Source organism: Gallus gallus, chromosome 20 (genome assembly GCF_016699485.2).
Source record: "Gallus gallus isolate bGalGal1 chromosome 20, bGalGal1.mat.broiler.GRCg7b, whole genome shotgun sequence".
NCBI lineage: Eukaryota > Metazoa > Chordata > Aves > Galliformes > Phasianidae > Gallus > Gallus gallus.
Genome location: NC_052551.1, coordinates 4,073,671 through 4,092,077, shown reverse-complemented (window position 1 = coordinate 4,092,077; position 18,407 = coordinate 4,073,671). Strand labels below are relative to the sequence as shown.

General features: G+C 45.2%; 2 protein-coding genes across 5 annotated transcripts in view; both read left to right on the top strand.

Moving 5' to 3' along the window:
• Positions 1–2: 2 nt before the first annotated feature.
• Positions 3–5,233, top strand: LOC101749666. Of its 3 annotated transcripts, none has more exons than XR_006931866.1 (3): positions 3–1,024; positions 2,930–3,213; positions 4,234–5,233. XR_006931866.1 is itself a non-coding variant. In XM_046902901.1 (3 exons), exons 2-3 carry the CDS (start codon positions 2,935–2,937, stop codon positions 4,489–4,491), a joined length of 537 nt encoding a protein of 178 aa, XP_046758857.1. In that variant the 5' UTR covers positions 3–175; positions 2,933–2,934; the 3' UTR covers positions 4,492–5,233. The 3 variants fall into 3 exon arrangements, 2 of the variants coding, with proteins under 2 accessions (XP_046758857.1, XP_046758856.1); XM_046902901.1 differs by having other exon boundaries at positions 3–175; positions 2,933–3,213; XM_046902900.1 differs by lacking the exon at positions 3–1,024 and adding an exon at positions 1,045–1,204.
• Positions 5,234–5,615: 382 nt separating this feature from the next.
• The window catches only part of ARHGAP40 (Rho GTPase activating protein 40), a 38,718-nt gene continuing 25,926 nt past the window's right edge, over positions 5,616–18,407 (top strand). Inside the window, exon 1 of one of the 2 annotated variants that reach the window (NM_001145016.2) lies at positions 5,616–5,809. In NM_001145016.2, coding sequence (NP_001138488.1) covers positions 5,802–5,809 — 8 coding nt within the window. In that variant the 5' untranslated portion in view covers positions 5,616–5,801. Of the gene's footprint in view, positions 6,175–18,407 lie in introns of both variants that reach the window. The other variant, XM_046902822.1, reaches the window with a different exon arrangement.

The following is an 18,407-nucleotide window of genomic DNA, read 5'->3' as shown; positions in this document are numbered from 1 at the left end:
CCGGGGCTCTTTTCTTCTCCTCAAAGGACAGCTGTCCGCCTGAGCTACGGGCGGGAACGAAGCTCACAAAGAATGGCCACAGCAGAGTCTTGTATCGATTGCATTTAACAGCAGTGCTTAATAACGAGGTCTAAAAGAAGCAGTGAGACGGGGTGTAGCTACACAAAGCCCACAGGTGGATGTAGTAGCACTAATTTCTGCCCCGATGCTTGTTTGTCCACACGTGGTGATCTGGAGGGCCCTCGAACTCAGCTTTTGTTATTTATTTATTTATTTATTTATTATTAAGGAGTTTTATCATCTCCTCTCACACATAGTTCAATTTGACCTGTAAACCCTCTGCTGCTGCACAGCAGTTAACATAGCGTTACCATCTCGGTGCTCTGGGGAGAAGTGATGAACACCAAGTTACCAGAGCCACCTATCTGCTCCTGCTTCAGTTACTGCTGAGCTCCTTTATTAAGCTCTGTATACAGAGATGCATGTCCTATGGAGCATGCTAGCTTACCTTTCTTAGAGTGAAGGGAAATAGGAAGGCAATGGATTCACTAATAATTGAAATATGCAGAGGTTAAAAATGGGATCTGTACTAATATGGGACGTATATGTACTCCATGTCAAACAAGAGCGCCTGGGATGAGCAGTTTTTAACCAGCTAGTAGTTATGTTCTAAATCTCTACAAGCCTGATGCTGCGTTACTGATTTCTCAAAAGTTACCTTCACTACCAGCTTCAAAGAGCAATTGAAATGCTTGGCTATACCCCCTGTATTAGAAGATATAAGATTCCCTTTAACTACCAATTTAACATCAGCCTTGAAGGCTTTCTAGTTTATAATTATTCTGTAATTACCAGCTGAAGCAATGACAATCAAATTAGATGCTTTCTCAGCTCTCCTTATCCCATGCTTAATCCCTTTCACCCCCTCCGTGCCCTTACAGGGCCGTTCCTTTTGCTATCCATGCTGAGGATACCCGTGGTCCGCTTGTGATTAACACAGTGATGCAATCAGAGTTATAAAAAGGTAGTTAGCAAAGAACAAGCAAGCTGTTCTAAACTTAGATTAACCTGAAGCTAGCAATGAAGTATCCTCCAGTTCCTTTGTTGACAGAGCTGACTTTGCCTATTTTCTTTTGTCTTTCTTTGCCATATGTACTAATACTGATCACAATTGTGATCTGGCTACGGCTTTTACTTAATGAAGGTAAGTTCTGCAGCTGATTGGATACATGCATTTGTAGAAAGGCTTTATCTATTAACTTCATCTGTAAAGCGTTCTGTGGGCTATTTTTGGCCTAATGCCTCTCATCACAGAGGGAAGATAATGGTGTGGTTTGGTGATTTTTTGTTTGGTGGTTTTATACTGCTGGTGGCATACAGAAAATCAAATGATTATGCTTTTCTGTTAAAATGCTTACAAGAAGACTAACTCCTGTTCATTTTTTTCCCAGAATTAATTTAAGAAAGATGAAAGTCAAATTTTGTAGATTTCTATTTAAAAGAAATGCTTCCTAATAATTTTGTGTGGTTTCAAACGCCAGCATTATAGCTCATCTTCTTTGTGTATTTTGGGGAGGGAGTGGATTTTATCAGGGGAGCTGTTAAGGGACTCTTTTATTAATGCTGAGTCTGATAAAAACAGTTTCTTAAAGGAGCAGGACATGCATTTTCATTTATTTGTGCATTTTGCATCTCTTTCTGCTATGCCGCTGTTCTTATTTCTAACATGTCAGTAACTAATGAGATGGTTTGGTTTAGGCTAATAATAGGCTTGCTGATGTACTCCTGGGCATAAAGCTTGGCTGGTTTTGCTAATCCTGGAGCATAAGCAATTGCAGCCAAGGAATCAATCATAAGTTGATTGATTCCAATCAAAAGCAGTAATTCTGCCTTTGAGGGACAACAGGACGAAGGAAAATAAGAATATAAAAGCTGACTTCAACAAGTCAGGTTCTTACTTAATGTTGTGGTAACCAGTTCTATAACAGATCCCACAGGCGTTGAGACAACCAAATGATTCCTTTGGACCCACAGACAGCAGTGGAGCAGAAGGTATTCCCTACAGCTGAGGCTTATATTCTAATCACCCTCCTGTCCTACCTTCCTGTACTCATGCATTTTTTGACTCTCAGCTCCTATTTTTCAGTTTTAATGTACAGGCGATGCTCACAGAAATCTCTGCTTGCTGCTAGCTGTTTCTCCACACATCCAAGTGCATTCTTTTGGATAACCGATGACAGTAACAAAAGAGGGCAGGCTCTATGGAGCTATGATAATGGTACAAACTACCCTGAGTAGCATAGGCACAGCTTACTTATAATGTCTGAAAAGCAGAATAAAATGATTGTGTGTATTGTGTAGGTAAAGGGTAGCTGTGCCGTGTTCTAACATTGAGTTTGGGTGTCAATTTTTTCCTGGATAGAGTAACTCTGAAATATTTTAATACCTCAATTGATGTAAATTCTTTTCAGGTTATATGCACTGCATTTACCTTTATAATACCAGGCCCTGTTATTTGCATCAGACTTCCATGATCTAAATTCCCTTTCAATGGATAAGACTACATGTGTTACTAAACTTTGACATACTGGCATGCTTGAAGAACTGTAGCACTCAAGTGTTTCTCTATCACTCTTAAGAAACCAAATAGAGCAATGTTCTTGACTAATTAAGTCATATCCACTTATTTTATGCCACTTTACACTAGGCACAAGTGGGGAATAAAACAGGTGCATAACTCAGCTTTACCTTTAATGTAGTTGCTGATTAAAATCTAATTGGTTAAAACCAAACACTTGTACAGGCCTCTTGCTGCCTAGCTGGGATTGAAAATCCTTTATTCCAGGTGAAAGGGATTCAGAAGAATTTTGTCCAGCTCCTAGACAGAGCTACTAAATGTAATGTAACAGATTTCAAAATCTATTCCCAGAAGAGATGCCTCCTGCAGAAGAAACTAAGAAACAATCTGCTGATGTGTCTCATTCTGAATCTAAATCAGAAGATGAACCAACGGATGATGAAAGCCAGAATGATACAGCAAGTACAGAATTTGAAGAGGACGAACAATTGAGTGGCCCTGTGGGACAACCAAGGCCCAAACCTGCTTATCTGAGTTCAAAGCCAAAAGCAAACTGCCATCTCAGACGGCTGGTCTCAGAACCAAAGATAAGACCCTCCCACGTGGAAAGGAGTGTTCTCTGTAACATCGTGATGGTGAGTACATGACCAGACTATCTCTTTGCATATCGGTTGCTTTTGTGCCTCAGCTCGTATTATTATTTTTTTTCATCTCTGCCTGAGATATCTTCAAGACTGGTTTCTGCTTGGTTAATGAACAACAAGAGGTCTTCTCTCCCTGTCATCCCTATTTGGGATGATTCCTGTTGTATACCAACTAAAGGTAGTACAAAATCAAACAGTAACTACCATACATAAGTGTGTATGTGTGTATATTATTAAGGTATGTATGCATATTTGCAAAGTCTTTTGAGAACTGCATGCAAATTCATACGAATCCCAGAAGATACATCTGAAAGAGTTGAAGAGTTTAGGGTTGTGTTTGGCTTCTTTCCTTGCTCTTTGCGTACCCTGCTGCAGCAGGGGCTCAGAAGGGAAAGCTAGTTTCTGCCTCTGTCTCTGTTCTGGCCTCTCTACTTACATTGCATGGAATTTCGAATTGCAGCAACAGAGTTACCCATGTTTACTTCTACCGGCTGCTGCTGGCTGCTTTGTTAGGCTAGAATTGTTAAGGACTGGTATTGTCTTAAATTGCTGGATCTGTTTGACTAGCACACCCTGAAGCTGACCTTTAGCATGGAACCAGGAACATCTCATGTTAAATGATCTTTGACATCACTAATACTAACAAGATAGAACAAGGGCCATGTCATAAGATTATTATTTTTTAATTATTATTTTTCCATTTCTGGTTCTCAAAATCTAGAAGAAAAAATGCTAAGAATGAGCCTGGAATTGGCTAGGTTACCTCTTGGTTGTCCTGGAACTCTTTGCATATGCAAGCATTCGCTTATTCAGAGCAGTGTGAAGAAGTGGAGTTCAAGCTTGTCCCTTGTAACGTAAGTCACATAACACCAACAGGCTTGTTGGTTGTGTTGGGTGGACAAGAGAAGGAAGAACCACTTATGGTCTCGCATTATTTATATCTTACTGCAAACTGAACCTCTTCTGAAAATGTGGTTTCCATGACACTTCTCTTCCCCTTTTCTTCACCAGCTGCTGTGCTCCATGTTTTGTTCCCTCACCTGGACTTTTCTCAGCCATTTGCTCCAGATCTGTAATGTCCTGAGGATTCAACTTCTGCCATCCTCTCTGGTTGTCGATGTGGCTCGGCTCTGTGATTTGTTGCGTGGAAATGTTGTGAAAATCCTGGGCTCCCCAAGGCTACAAAGCAGAGGGCTGTTAACTTCAATCCTGGGGACGAGATACAAGAAAACAGAACAGAGTGCAGCTCAGAGGAATGCCTCGAAGTAGAAATGAAACTGGTAGTTCTATGACCACTAGCAGCAATCCTGTTCAGCATCAGTGAAAGCTACTCTAGCATGGCAGGGGGAGGTTAATTCTCTAGTAAAGAAATGCAGTCAGGACTAAGCTGATGCACTCAGGTCACAACAGCTGCTTTCCAAGTGACCAGTATTGACTGGTTGTATGTTATTAAATGGACCACAGCAAGTAGCATCTCACACAGAGCTTGGAAGCGTGCTCTGCTACTCTCCTACTGCAAAGTACAAATCACTTTTAGAGTGGCTAAACACCCTTAGCATGTATGGAGTGTGTCCTCCTTCACTGCTGTGCAGAATACACCCTTCTCAGCACACAAGGTTGGATTCTGCTGCCAGAGACAGTCACTGCCAGCTCTGTGGGGCCATGAGGAAAGGGGCAGGAGGGGGATATGCTGTAGTTCTGTCCCCTAAAGGTTCATGAAGGGCTGTTTGCTCATTGCTTTGACACACACGTTGCACGAATTCGCTTTAAAAGACAAGTTGAAAATAGAGTCACAGCCTAGGAAGCACGCTGTCATTTGAGAAAGCGTTTGTCCCTATTCCTGAGGTGAAGGAAACTCTCCACAGCCCTGCATGGGGAGTCTGTGTAACGGTTCTGCCGCCTGTAATTACGAAGCACGCCTTGTTTGTGTTTCTCTTTCCCACAGCCGTCCACGCGTCCAAATATTTGTGCAGGGCAGCGTGCTTTTAAATAAAACTTGTTTGCTCGCTGTCTTTATATCCATGCTCATTTATTTCGAAGAGATATATACGGATATGCTATTCATCAGCCGTTTGCTGAGCAAATCGCCTTTACCCATCCGCAGAGCTGGGTACCGCACCGAGCAGCGCGGCCGGGCAGGTGCGGGTGGAGCCGGGCGGGGCGGCTCCGAGGGGCGGGGTGAGGCGGAGCCGCGGGTCGCGGCGGGGCTGTGCGCGCAGCTCGGAGGCGGCGGGCGCTGCGGGACGCGGCGGGTAACGCACGGGGGAGCGGCGGCGGTGCGTGAGGGAGGGGCGGGTGGGAAGGGCGGCTGCTGCTTTCGTGCTCTTCTTTCTCCGTCTCTCCTCGCCTTGCCCGCTATTGTTTGCAGAGCGCGTCCGGGCGCCGGGGAGAAGAGCGCTGGTTGGTGGTCTCGATGTTTTTTCCCTTTTTCCGCGCGGTCTCTGCGTGCGGAGGGGCGGCTTCCGAGCAGGGAGCCACAGCGTGCAGCAGCTCGGCTACCGCGGTGGGCTCCGCTCACAAAGGAGCCGCAATGTGCGGAGGCGGCCGCCAGCCCGCGGGGAAGGAGTTGGGAAACTGAGCTGAGCAGGTAACCGGTGCCTGAATATTGCTGTTCGCGGTGATGCGTTAAAGCCTGGGAACGCCAAAATATGTGTTCAGAGCAGTTTTTAGGCTGTGTAAATACTCTCGTAATAGCGTTCTCGCGGCCGGGCCGCTGGTGCTCCCGGTGTCCCCATAATAGCAGCGGGGTCAGTGCCCGAGGAGCTGCCGGGGGAGGGCTGAGGGCGCCGCGCTCAGCGTTGCGAGCTGCGGGAAACACCGCCCGGCTGAACGTGTGGGTGTAACCGTGCAGCTTTCGGGTGTGCAGCCTGCTGAAAGGAACGCGGGCAGTCGCTTCTGGGGAGCGTGCTTTTTCTTTGCACGGGATGAATGGTGTGTGAACGTGACACGGAGGTGGGTCTGAGCACAGAGGTGGTTTGAACTTTACAATACAGATCTGCGGTCCCTCTCTGTTAACGCGGTCTGTTTCTCCCAGTCAGGCTGCAGTTCCTGCCCCTGGGGCTGTGTGTGGTGTTTGGAGCTCGCAGCAGATGTGGTGTGACTCCTCAGCTCCCTCCTGGGCTGCATGTACCTGAACAGTATCCATGAATTTGTGCTTTGGTTTCCCTTTGTGTTATGGGCAGAAGCTGCTTTCTGGGCATCAGCAGGGGTGCTAGAGCACGCAGAATTCGGGTAGCCGTAGAACTTCTTCCAGTGTTAGCTCATTGGCAGTGATTGCAAATAGAAACTGCTTTGAAATCAAGGTTCCTCTGTGGGTTTGGGTTCAGTTCACGCATAAGGGCTGTTCACCTAAGGCAGCACACCATTTTGTATGCGTCCAGCAGCCTTGGTCCTAGGGCAATTCTATTTACTCCCAAGTACATACCTTCCTTAGCTGAAAGAGTGGCTCCCAAAGCCTGGGGAGGACTTCAGGCACAGCAGTGGTGGCAGTTTTTTCTGACATAGACTCTCTCAGCTGTACTTTGGCAGTTTCTTCTGACCGAGGCAAAGCCTCCAGGGAGCCAGAAGCCTGCGCTGCTGTATACCAGACGTAGGTGTGTTATGACCTTTTGCACATCACTTAATCTCCCTCTCTTTTTTTTTCTTTTTTTTTTCTTCCTTCTTATTTGTCAAGCATTTACTTTGCAGGCATGTTGCAGGGGTGGGGTTGGATAAACATTCTTAAAACTCCATCAGGAAGCACTGTGCGTTGAAAAACTTAGCAACCAGTTTTGCTCTTCTCTGAGCTCCAAAGTCTGGAAGAAACTGCCAAAAGACCCAGACTCTACTTTCATGTAAACTGAAGTGACATAATGTGTTTTGGTGGATTTACGTGATAAATGTGTCCAGAAAGCAGTATGTCAGAGCACTTAGGGGTAAGGCATTGCAGCATGAGGTGATATGCCACTTGTCAGCAGCGGGTGCTGCACTGCTGCTGGTTACTGCCTTCTCCTGGAGGAGTCCTGGAATGATTCAGCTGGGCCAACATCTGTTCTTGGTGCTGAGGAATTGGGATTTGTGTGTCCAGCTGCGTGTTGGAAAACAATGCTCAGGATTTGGCTCATGCTTCAAGAGGACGCAGCAACAGCAGCACTGTGCTTGGGGTGCTCGGGAATTTATTTTATTTGAGGTGGTATTTTTACCATTGAAAGGTGCAACCCAGAAATGTTGCTTTCCAGTGCTTGACATCAGTTGTCAAGGCATTGTAAATTGAAAGAGGTGAGGGCCCAGTGTGTGTGAGGAAAACTATTGCTCCCTGTGAGTACAGGGGGGTGCTGAGATGGAGCTTGCAGGAGTGGCTCCTTCACGTGTCCCAGCTGGCCAAAGCCCTCCATGTCCTGCTCTCACTTCAGTGCTGACCCTGCTTTAAGCAGGGTGGGGAAGGAGGTGATGACCTGAGGATCCTTGCAGGGGTTGTGATGGTTTGTGAGCTGTGTGACTTGCTCCGGCTGGGTGAGGAGGGAGGATTCTTTTTTAAATCCTTTAAGACTTGGAGGTTGCAACATAACACTAAGGTTGGAGTATATTCTGCCTTTGTACATCTTCTAGGCTCTTTGTTCAGTGAAACTCTTGCTTACTTGGGGAAGTTATGGCCCGCATGCTTCTACTTGAGGAGTTTAAGTGCTGCATAAAAATGTCTTGGTCCTGACATAGTGTTTGAGCTTTCCTGTTGTGAATGTAAAATCCATATGGCATTGCTTCTTAATTGAAACCTGGTGGAGTTATTTTTAATCCTGCAACGTATTATACGAAATAGTCCTCATGCAGCTGACTTGAAAGGATTGCCTGTAATTAGATGTTTCTAATCAGTCGGTATTCCTTTCTGTAGTGCTGTTTCTTTCCAACAAATGTGATTTTGATTTGTTAACTGAAAAAACAGCCTCCAGCTCACCAGTGCCAGGCAGGAGTGCAAGTTCTGCTTATCAGTGAAATATTAAATAAAACAAGAAAATGATAACTGAAATAACTACCTATATATCAAATATGGCCTGTATGATTTACTCATTATGTTATGCCTTAGGCTTTAGGTAGAAGTCAGCAGCATGGTTAATTGTGTGGATGAGTTCTTCCAGGTCTGTTGTGCAGTGAAAAAGCTTGTCTGAAATCAGAACCCGTTGCCTGAAAATCTAGGACTCTAACTAGGTTTTAGGTTCAGATGTTTATAATACTTTCTGGTATTTGCTGTTTGGTAAGACCGTTAGGTCAGCTCGCAGGGGAGCGTGTTCTGTGATTGCAAAGAAGTTTGGAGAAAGAAATACAAAAGCTGATGTAGCTTAAAGCATATTCCCCAAAGCAGATTACTCCAAGAGTCTGGAATGTGTTGGTGGGAGGTTATTCAGTTTTAGTGAAATGTTGCTCTGTGCATGCAGGAGTTCTTCCCCTCCTAAATAATTGTTTCCATCTGCATAGCATATTCCACCGGTGCCTGGGCTGCTGAGCTCTGTGTAAAATCTGAGGCTCTTGTTAAAATGAGGGTCTTTGTCACTAAATCTTCTGTGCTAGCTATGTATGAGTGAAATGTTGTTATCACATGGAAAATTAGGAGGGCAGTCCTCACTGGGGGGCCTTTTAAAGTAAGCCACGTTCTGGTCTCTCTTTCATGTCCTTTTCAAGTTTTAGAGATTGAAGCTCTGAGACCCTCAAATCTTCTTGCATAATGCTTGGCAATGCTAATGTTAATTCACTGGTCTGAGATAGTCATTTAGTTTTTATTTAATATGAAATTGTGTCCCTTTATTATAACTGGAGATGTCCCACGCTGCTTGAAAGCTGTTGCTGCTGGTCTGTGAGTTGTCCGCCTGAAAGTATACACTGCCATCCTATGGCAGAGCCTGTACATAGGAGATGATCCTGAATACATTGTATAGCTGAGACTCAGCACTTTTGTAACCACTTGGCTGAGACCCAAGCACGTTTCTGCTGCAGGAATTCCTGTTTGTTGATTGCTGTAGCGCTGAAGTGCTGATCTCTGTGTCCTTTTTGCCCTGTGCAGAACATGCCTCCTAGGATGATGCACTTGGATAGAAGTGGAGGACTGTACCAACACGTTACTGTTAGGTGTTTTGGGAAGGACATACAAAGGAGGTGGGGAACACAATGGCAAGATCCTGTCTGACCATGGCTCTCTTACTGTTCAGCAGTAGCACATCAAGCAGCCTGGGCATTTGCTGTCACTACTCCAGCAGCTCCTGATCAAGTGATTCTGTGTTGGGTTGTTTTGTTGTTGGGTTTGTTTGTTTATTTATTTATTTATTTTGACTTCTCAGTTATCCCTGCCAGGTCACCTAATGCAGTAAAAGAGAGAGATCATTATAACTAAGAGCCAGTATAACAACACACATTGTGAGTATTCATCATTCCTTCAGCTGAGAGGCTGTATCACATCTGCACTCTTCCCTATGAAGTGTCTGGTTTCTGACTTAGTTGATGCCAATTAGTTGAGGTCAGATAAGTGCCTGTTTCCTGGAGGAGGTGGCATGGCAGATGTCTTTTCCTTCATCTTTAGTTCTTGTTGAACCTTCACTGGGCTTCATCTGCCATGGAGAGCATCTGAGAAGCCTGCTTCCTTTGGCTAGCCTGTGGTGGGTGGGCTCTGGGATGGCTGGACAGTGGTACTGACCTGTTGCCTTGGTTTGAACCCCAAAGGGATTGCTGAAAATAAGAATCTGGGTTTCTTGAACGTCTGTTAGGCTTTGGGCCTAAGACAAAGGGTAACATTCACAGCTGGGCATTCCCAGTGAGAAGTTGCTTCCCTTACATCACTGCATAGGGTGACTTTATAGCACATAGAGAAAAGTGGTTTCCCCATTTGTGCAGCGGGGAGGGAGGCTGGGTGTGATATCCAACAGAACGTGCAGCTGTCTAAGGTCATACGTCTGAAACTTGAAATCCTGCTTAATTGCTGGGCTATAATAATTGGAAATACACTTTATCATCCAGGAGGGGAGGTGACTGTGTGCACTGTGAAGGTGGTACCTCTTCTTTGTTTGGCTCCTCTGTAGTGCGGGAGGAGTTAATGTAAGTTCTTGAGTGAACAGGAGCCTGTAGCTCTTGGTAGCACCATAGCAGGTGGCCAATATATAATGGAACTGGAAGGATATCCTCTTTTGGCAGCAAATAAATACAGCTTTGCTGATGAAAGTTGTTTTTCTGTGTCAAGGTAAAGCTCAGACAATGTTAATGTTTGAAAACAGCAGAGCTGACACAGTGGAAGGAAATCCTTGCATGCCTCATAGCGGAAGGTAGGCATGATGCTGCAGTATATACATCCCTGCAGCTGATCTGAGATATAGTTGTTTTGGTCAAATACTCTACAATCCTGGACTGAATCCAGCTTGTGTATAAGAAAGGTAAAAGTAGATAAAGGTGCCAGCTGTATTTAGATAATTTCCTTTGATTAGCAGGAAAGGAAGAATCTCTCCTGGGAGCACTCGTCCTAACACTATCCCTGATCCAGGAGTTGCAGAGTTCATTCACTCAGCATTTCCTACACTCTCTTGGCCAGTGTAAAGCAGGCATGAAGCTGCCGGATGTTTGCAGGCCAGGAAGAGTTTGGAGCAAGCACAGAGCTGTAAGGTCACTTGGGAGAACTCAGGCTTTTTTAAACACCAGGACGTGGTGGAATGATGTATCAGCTAGGAAAAAATATGAACCAGGATGTGAATGAAGAAGTAGAACCAAGGAGAATTTCTTGTTTAAGGGTTTTCTGTTAACTCTGTTAGTGAGGTCCCTGCAATTTTGTCTCATGTTGTTCATGTAAACAAAGCAGATGGCAAAGAGATGCTAGTCTTTGTGAAGGTCGAGAAGCTGCCACTTGGTTGCAAGCTGTGAGTCTGTGAATGTCATTTAACTCTGTATTATTTCTGACCTTAATACTGAGCCAAGTATCATGGTTGGTTTAGACCTCTCCTATACAGCACGATGTACCATAGAAATCAAACTTCCATATCATAAGCTCTTTGGGTGAAAATCAAACAAGAACTCAGTCCCCTTTCAATAGACTAGTTAATTTTCTCACTCACTGTTTCATTAATTCACAAAATCACTAACTTGTGTGCTTATGAGCAATTGGTTTCCTAGCTGATGGTGGGAGTTCATCCTTGCTCCTCTGTTGTGGTGCTGTGCCCCTGCATCGTGGTGGGTGTCCTGAGAGCCTCAGCCATGAGGATGCTTCTGGGTCTGCCTGTAAGGCTTTTGGGGTAAGCTGATGTAGTTATACCTTCCAGCGTGGAAGCTGGGGCTCTACCATTCCTGTGAGTTGTTCCAGATAATTTTGAAGAGTTTCTGTGTTGTCAGAAAGTGCCCATCCATTGCTTCTGCACAGCTGCAAGGATGGTGTGCCTCATCTCACTGTGCTGAGCATCTGTGGAGTTCTCATTTTAGGCTTGTGGTGCGGCTCCAGCACTGGTCAGGCTGAGCTGTGATGGTTGTGCACTGTGTGTTGGGCCACAGCCTGAACTGTGGGAGCAGCTCAAGTCAAGCAATGTCTCTGTCAGACAATGCCTGTTGTACAAAAGTTGGGCTACCTAGACCAGCCTGGTTCTAACAGGTAGTCTAGAGTGTCAGTTTGGTTATTACAGTCCATTGGATTTAGTCGAGCTGTGAGGTAATATATAGTTGCTACAGTTTATCTGCTTGTGTGCATGCCTTTAGATTTACCTTTATGAAATGTTTGTGGTTTTCAGCTCAACTGCGAGTCCAGATTGAATGTGTGATCCTTTAATTTGTTGGACCTGACAGTGTTTATTCAGTGGATGATTTTATGACGTTGACTTTTTGCCTCTGAAATAGCACTGCATTATTCTGAACTTGTACACTGGGTGTAAGCTGAAGAATTAGAGTCTATCTTGCACCAGTATTTGATGTTGATATGAGAGCTCCAATGTCCTCAGCCCTGCAAGCAGAGCAGCGAGTCTTTGTATGACAGTAAGCAGCACATGGGGGTTTGTTTGTAGGCACTGTTGTGGTCTCCCACTGACCTTTGGGACGGTCAGTGTGCAATGAACCTGCCCAAATCCTGCCTTGCAAAGTTGTCTGCTAAGGTCTGCAGTTCTTCTGTTCCCCTCACTGGCTCTAAAGTCCCAGATCATGTCTGCAGTCTTATGGTTTTCATGAAGACTCATGTAATTAAATTTGGTCATGAATATTTTGGAAAAACAAATCCACCCCTAATGAGCTAATGAAGTCTTGACTACTAATAGTTCTGAAAGAGCTGCTAGCTGCGTTGTGAAATCAGTTTCAGCATTCCCAACAAGTTCTGTTCCAGCTGTTGCATTGTTTATAGGAGCAAATAGTGCAGACAAGCTCTGTGCTGACTGCAGAGTGAGACTGGTGCAGCACAAATGGTGACAGCTGCCATTTTTTTTTTTTTAACTTCTGCACTCCTAAAGAAGCGTGCCAGTTCTGTTTCTGTCCCAGCTCTCTTCTAGAGGATGAACGAGGAGGATGCCCGTAAATGTAAATCACGGGATGCTTCTGATCTCTCCACACAGGGAAGTTTGAATTTCTCCTAGGGACCTGTTGAAGGGATGACAAAATAGAACAGAAGCCTGTTAGGATAAATGATGATGGCACTTCTAAGTACAAACACAACTGTTGCTTATGAGTAGAGTAATTGGCCCTTACTATTGTCTACCAATTAAAAACATCTGCTCTTAGGCTGTATTAAATCTTATTTTGGAGATAATTGAGTAAGAGGGATCAGTAAAAATGCTGCTCCCTTTGAAAGAGCTGTATTGCTGTGTCCCCTCTGCCCTCGGCAGGGCTGGCAGTCACTCATTCTGCAAACTCAGGGACCGGCTCTTACATCTCTGCACTGGGAGAGGTTCCCAAACCAATGGGGAAGAGGTGGATGGCTCAGGCTGGTGCAGTTTCCAGCCCCACTGTGTCTCAGGAGGCAGAAACCTGACAGCATCATTTGCTCATTGCAGGGAGACCCACAAATGAGCAAAGGGGCTTTTAATTCCCAACAAAATGCTCAGTATTTCTGTATCCTTCCTGTGGAGGAACCTCTGTGGGGGCTGTTTTTCTCTAGATCTTGAAACAGTTTGGAACACCTAGGTAAGCGGATTTAGTTTTTATTAAAATCATCCAACAAGACAAATTTCAGTAAGACAGGATGGATTCCAACACAGCTTATGAGGTAGTTTCAGCTAGTCTCACCCGATATAAAACATCTGAGCAGATGTAATGCATTTAAAATACTAAACTCTACACTCTTCCACCCCCTCAAAAATGTAAGGAGCCCACAAAACCACACACACACAAAAGAAAAAAAGCATGACATGGTAAATTTCATTTGTATTTTGTCCAGGCTTGGACCTGTAGAATTTTGCCTTCAGTCTAACGTAGCTGTATAGCTTTGACTGGGAGAAATAACACAGGAATGATCCATTCTCTTACTGTCCTTGCTGAAACTCCTGCTTATCTGAGCCAAGCTATCAGTAGCTGTTGTTCAGCTGTCTCATAGCCTTGGTAGCTCTAAAGCATTTGTGCTGATCATGGAGCCACGTGCATGACTTCTTTTCTAAGAGAGTGGATGCTTGGCATTTTTTGGGCAGTAACTCCTATGGGATGCCCAAAAACACACTGACTCACGGTGAGTTCAGCCTGTGGAGCCCATCCCACTGCCTGTGATTATGGTGAGGAAATAAACAGGGTGACAGCATAGTGCATCACACCTCTGGGCTGGGAACTGGGGCAGCAGCTGTGGATAGGAGGAGTGTCAGAAATGAGCTATTTGTAGCTGTTGCCCCATCCATTTACCCAAAGGGAAAGGGAATCCAACTTTCAGAAATCAAAATGAGGTTTGTGAAATGGCTAGGGATGGACACTTTGGAACTTAAGCTCTTCCCTCTTCTTTTTCTATGAAAATAAAGGAGGTACAATGTGCTCACAGTTCAGCCTCTGCCAGAGATGACGGCGGTGCTGGGCGAGCTCTGCCGTGGGAATCCAGTCCCTGAGAGCTGGGCTGACCTGGCTGGGCTGCCATTTGCTGTGGTGACTCATTGCAGCCAGAGAGCTCACTGCTGTTGCTCTGCCCCTTCTGCCTCCCTCCATCACACCTTACACATGGTGCGTGGCACTCTGTCAGCTGGTTGTAGTGACTGCAGACCCCCCTGTGTTTAGAGGAAGTGAACAAGCAGCCAGGTGTTCATTAGTCCAGGACCTGTACGGCCTATCACTTTTCTGCCTTCAGCATCCAGAAAGAAAGATATGGTTTTTGCAAGGCCTGGCACCCAGCAAGTGTTCAGGCGTGTGTTTGAATAGGGAGATAAACAAGGTCATCCTCAGAAATCCGCTGTGGTTTCTAATTTTATCCAGTTGAAAATGCCCAGAAGGCAGAAAGATGTTCAATTTATGTCGGTAAGTAGGTCTTGGTTATTCATCAGAGTAAGTGTTTTTTGTGTTAAGAATAGCTGCTGTGTCTTAGCACTTCCTTCCATTGTCACAGCTCTTCCTTGAGCAGTGGAAAGGTTTTGGGTGGTTTAAATTACATTTACGGTAGTAATTAGGTTTAAACAACTTTGCAGTTCACTGATCTAAATATACATACACATAAACAGTACTGGATCTTTTCCTCCTCCTTCTCTCCCCCCAAGCCATGGCAGTGCCAAGCAGACAGCAGGGCACTGCCTTCTGTTTGCCTTTTGCCTTTTGCCTTTGTCCAGTGGCCACGAGCCTCAGGGCAAGGCAGTAAACTGCATGCAAATAATCATTTGGGTTTTGGTGTTTGCAGTGAGTCTTACTTTTTTTATGGCTTCAGTGTCTCAGTTTCTCACAACTGAATTACTGTGCACTATTTAAATGTTTTTTTTTTTCCTTTGGAATTTTTACTTTTTAACATGATATTAAAAACCATCTGTGTGCCCACAATCTCTGCTTAGGATTCATCTGTTTGTGCTGTTTGCCCACCGCCCAACATCCTAATCCTTTATTACAACTCCTCGGTGCAGTAAAGCAGATTATGTGCTCTGACACAGAGCTCGTGGCTCTCGTTTTGTTTTAAGTAGGGTCTGACCTGTGTGCTGTTGGGTCTGAGCCATCCTCGCTGTGCAGAGCAGGGAGGGTCAATGGGCAATGCTGCACGTGGTGCTTTACCTCCATCCTTGCTGTATTGGTACAGGCACACCTGGGAGAGCTGGGGTTTCTTTCCCAGTAGCATGACAAATTGAGTCTTGCACTGAAGGGCCTGGGAGCTGCTGCTTCTTGCTGGCTGTTGAACCAGGAGGTACCAGTTGGGTCTTGCAGGGCAGAGCAGAGAGCCCGTGTGCCTGCTGCGCTGTGCTGTGCCCCGGGCCATGGCCTGGGTGCTGCCTCCATGGCAGCCTGGGAGCAAGCTGGGACCTGGGTAATCTCACCGCCTTGGTGACTCCAGAAACTGTAATCTGTTAATCTTAATGGCTCCACGTGATGAGTAGGTAATGCTGTTTGAGTATTTTCTTGGTCTACGATGGAGTGGAGGAGGTTCAAATTACTTCTGAGCTTTCCTATTATTCAGTACTCCTTAAAAATGAATCTTCCTAGAGGAAAAAAGAATCGGATGAAAGGGGTTTGAGCTACATTGAGATTCTGCACTCTACTTCAGATCGCAGTGCCATTCTCTTGCATTTGGTTTTCTGGCTAACAGATCACTTTGGGGATGCCTGGCAAATGAAATGCTGCCACAAGGTGCTGAATGCAGGGCCTGGCCATTGTGCTCCATCCAACCCACAGCACTGCCACCGAGCTCTGCTGGGGCTGTGTGCTGGTGCACTGGCAGTCCCTGGGATAGCAGAAGGACCCGGAGCCTTTGGGTCTCCAGACATCACGTGCTTTGCCCAGCTAAAATTCCTTACCGTCTGAAAACGTGGGGGTTATTCTACCCCTCTCCTTTTTGGTCCTGAAATAAAATAAATAAATCAGGCTTCCTGAGCAAGTCAAGACACGTTGGTTTGGCAGGATCCATGGATGCCTTCAGAAATAACTCATGCGCTAAAGCTGTGATGTTGGCAGTGCTGGGCTGGTACCAGTGATTCATGTGAACAAAGCGAGTGATGGGAGTGCTGGCATGCCTCTTTGTTTCCATATTTGAGTAAGATGATCTTGTCCCAGTTGGCCTGGCCCATCTCTGATGACATCAGCGGGTCTTTCCTGGTGAATTGAAGCTCAAAACCAGACTTGGGATATTTATCCTGATTGAGTCCATGCTCAGAGACTCATTGTGCCTCTCTGTTCAGTTCCTCCTCCTGTCCTCTCAAACTGGGAAATAAACTTGATGATTATTCCTCTGAAATGCCACAAATAACCAGACTGGAGTTAATATCCACAAAGCTCCAAGTGGAGAACTGCTATTGCATGCACCTCATTATCCAATTAGGCCTTACATTTTCTGTAATGCTTGCTTACTGCTTTATATGAGTAATTAAATGTACTGCTAAATAATTCTGTTTTCATTCTGAATCCTTTAATTTCTGCCTTGCCTTGCAACAAGCCTGGCTGAATTACTGCTGTTGCTTTAGGAACCTGTGACGACGCGGCTAGCTCATACCTGTGACTGTCCCAGTCTGTCTGAAAATCTAACAAAAAATCAAAGCAGCTGGCTGGAGTTAGCAAAGGAAATAGGATGAGCAGAAAAATAGCTGAGGGGTAAAAGAAAGGCAGTTACAGGCTGTTGTGCCCATCTGCTTCCAGACCTGGCAGCTTTTGTGTAACCAAGAAGGAACAACCTGAAACACGGCTGCTTGTTTTAGGACAAGGTGTGCTTGGTGTGAAGCCTTCTGGAGCCAAACGTGCTTGCAATGTTTCTGGCTTTGCTGCTGCTTTATCTCTTGTCTCTCAAAAGCCGGGCCATCTGCGGGGTCACGTGGAATCGTGGATTATCTGAGTTGGAAGGGACTCCTGAGGATCATTGTGTCTAACTCCTGACTCTATACAGGGAAATAAATGTCAGGGTTAAACTGTATATTGAAGAGCATTGTCCAAGCGCTTTTCTTTACTCAGGAGACAATGTCCAACAGAATATATCTATTTTAATGTACATACAGTGCCTTACGCTTCTGCCAGGTGTAGCTCTACAGTAACTCTTGTCTTGTGTACTTGACTGAAAGCATGAGAAGGCTTTGAGCATGTCAGTAAGGTCTTTAGTGTTGGACGTGTTCTGATAACATGCTGCCTACGTATAAATCAGAGCTACTGTAAAAGCTCATGGATGGGCTTGCTTTCCAAGTGTGGATTACACAAGCTTAGACTCTTCCAGGCTGACATATTTGGTTGTTTATCTTGGTTTGGGGCATACATAGGGAAGCTACGTGGATAACCCAGGCTGTGAACCTGATCCCTGATGATACTCATTAGGAATGTAAGACAGAATGTAAATGCAAGGACTGTGGAACTGCTGGGGTAGCTCAGCTGTCTGGGATAATCCTCCCCTAAAATGAGTCTGTCTGAGGGGACGGGGGTGGATCTGATGGGAATTTGGTCAGTTGGGTTGTGTTACTTGTGGGACAAATAGGGTGCATGCTTGCAAGGTGGGGTTCCAGCGGCTAGGCTAATGCCACGGCTGGGAGAAGGGCTGTATTAATGGGTAGGAAGAAACTGAGATTGCTTCTTTGCATGCTTTCATGAGGGATTGTCTCCAAAATAGCTGCTGCTGCCCTTTTAAGCCATCGCAGGCAAAGCAGGCTGACCCATAGATCCTGTCTTACCGGAGCATTGGAAACGAGTGCGGTTATTACCTGTGCCAAAGAAACTTTGCATGTCTCCATTAAGGAAACTTTAAACAAATGACTTATTTGTAACTTCGACTTCAGGATGGAGAATAATAAATGTTAAAGGAAAGGGAAGTTACAAGAATAGTGTGAGAGGAGATTTGGTGGGGAGAATGGGAATAGTAGAGAGGATAAGACCTATTAGGTGCAGCAGAGAGATGGGGATGTGCTTGTTTTAACCCTTTGCTTGCTCACCTACTGCTTGTTGGTGAGGTGCTAAAGAAGGATCTGACTCTTACAGAATGCTTTCAGTAGGTGTCATGGGTTTATGCTGCTTTTTCAACACCCGTGCCTTCCATAAAGCTGTGTCTTACTCAGTGCCAAATGATGGCAGGGTACGCTGGATTTGCTTTTTTAATAAGTGCTCTTTTTTGTGGTTGTTGTTGCTCAGTGTTTTGC

Bases quoted from the DNA above. Each gene is read 5' to 3' on its own strand.
- LOC101749666 (XM_046902900.1), top strand. From the start codon at position 1,081: ATGAAGTATCCTCCAGTTCCTTTGTTGACAGAGCTGACTTTGCCTATT. The intron at 1,205-2,929 runs GTAAGTTCTGCA...ATCTATTCCCAG, and splicing joins ACGGCTTTTACTTAATGAAG to AAGAGATGCCTCCTGCAGAA. The intron at 3,214-4,233 runs GTGAGTACATGA...TTTCTTCACCAG, and splicing joins TTCTCTGTAACATCGTGATG to CTGCTGTGCTCCATGTTTTG.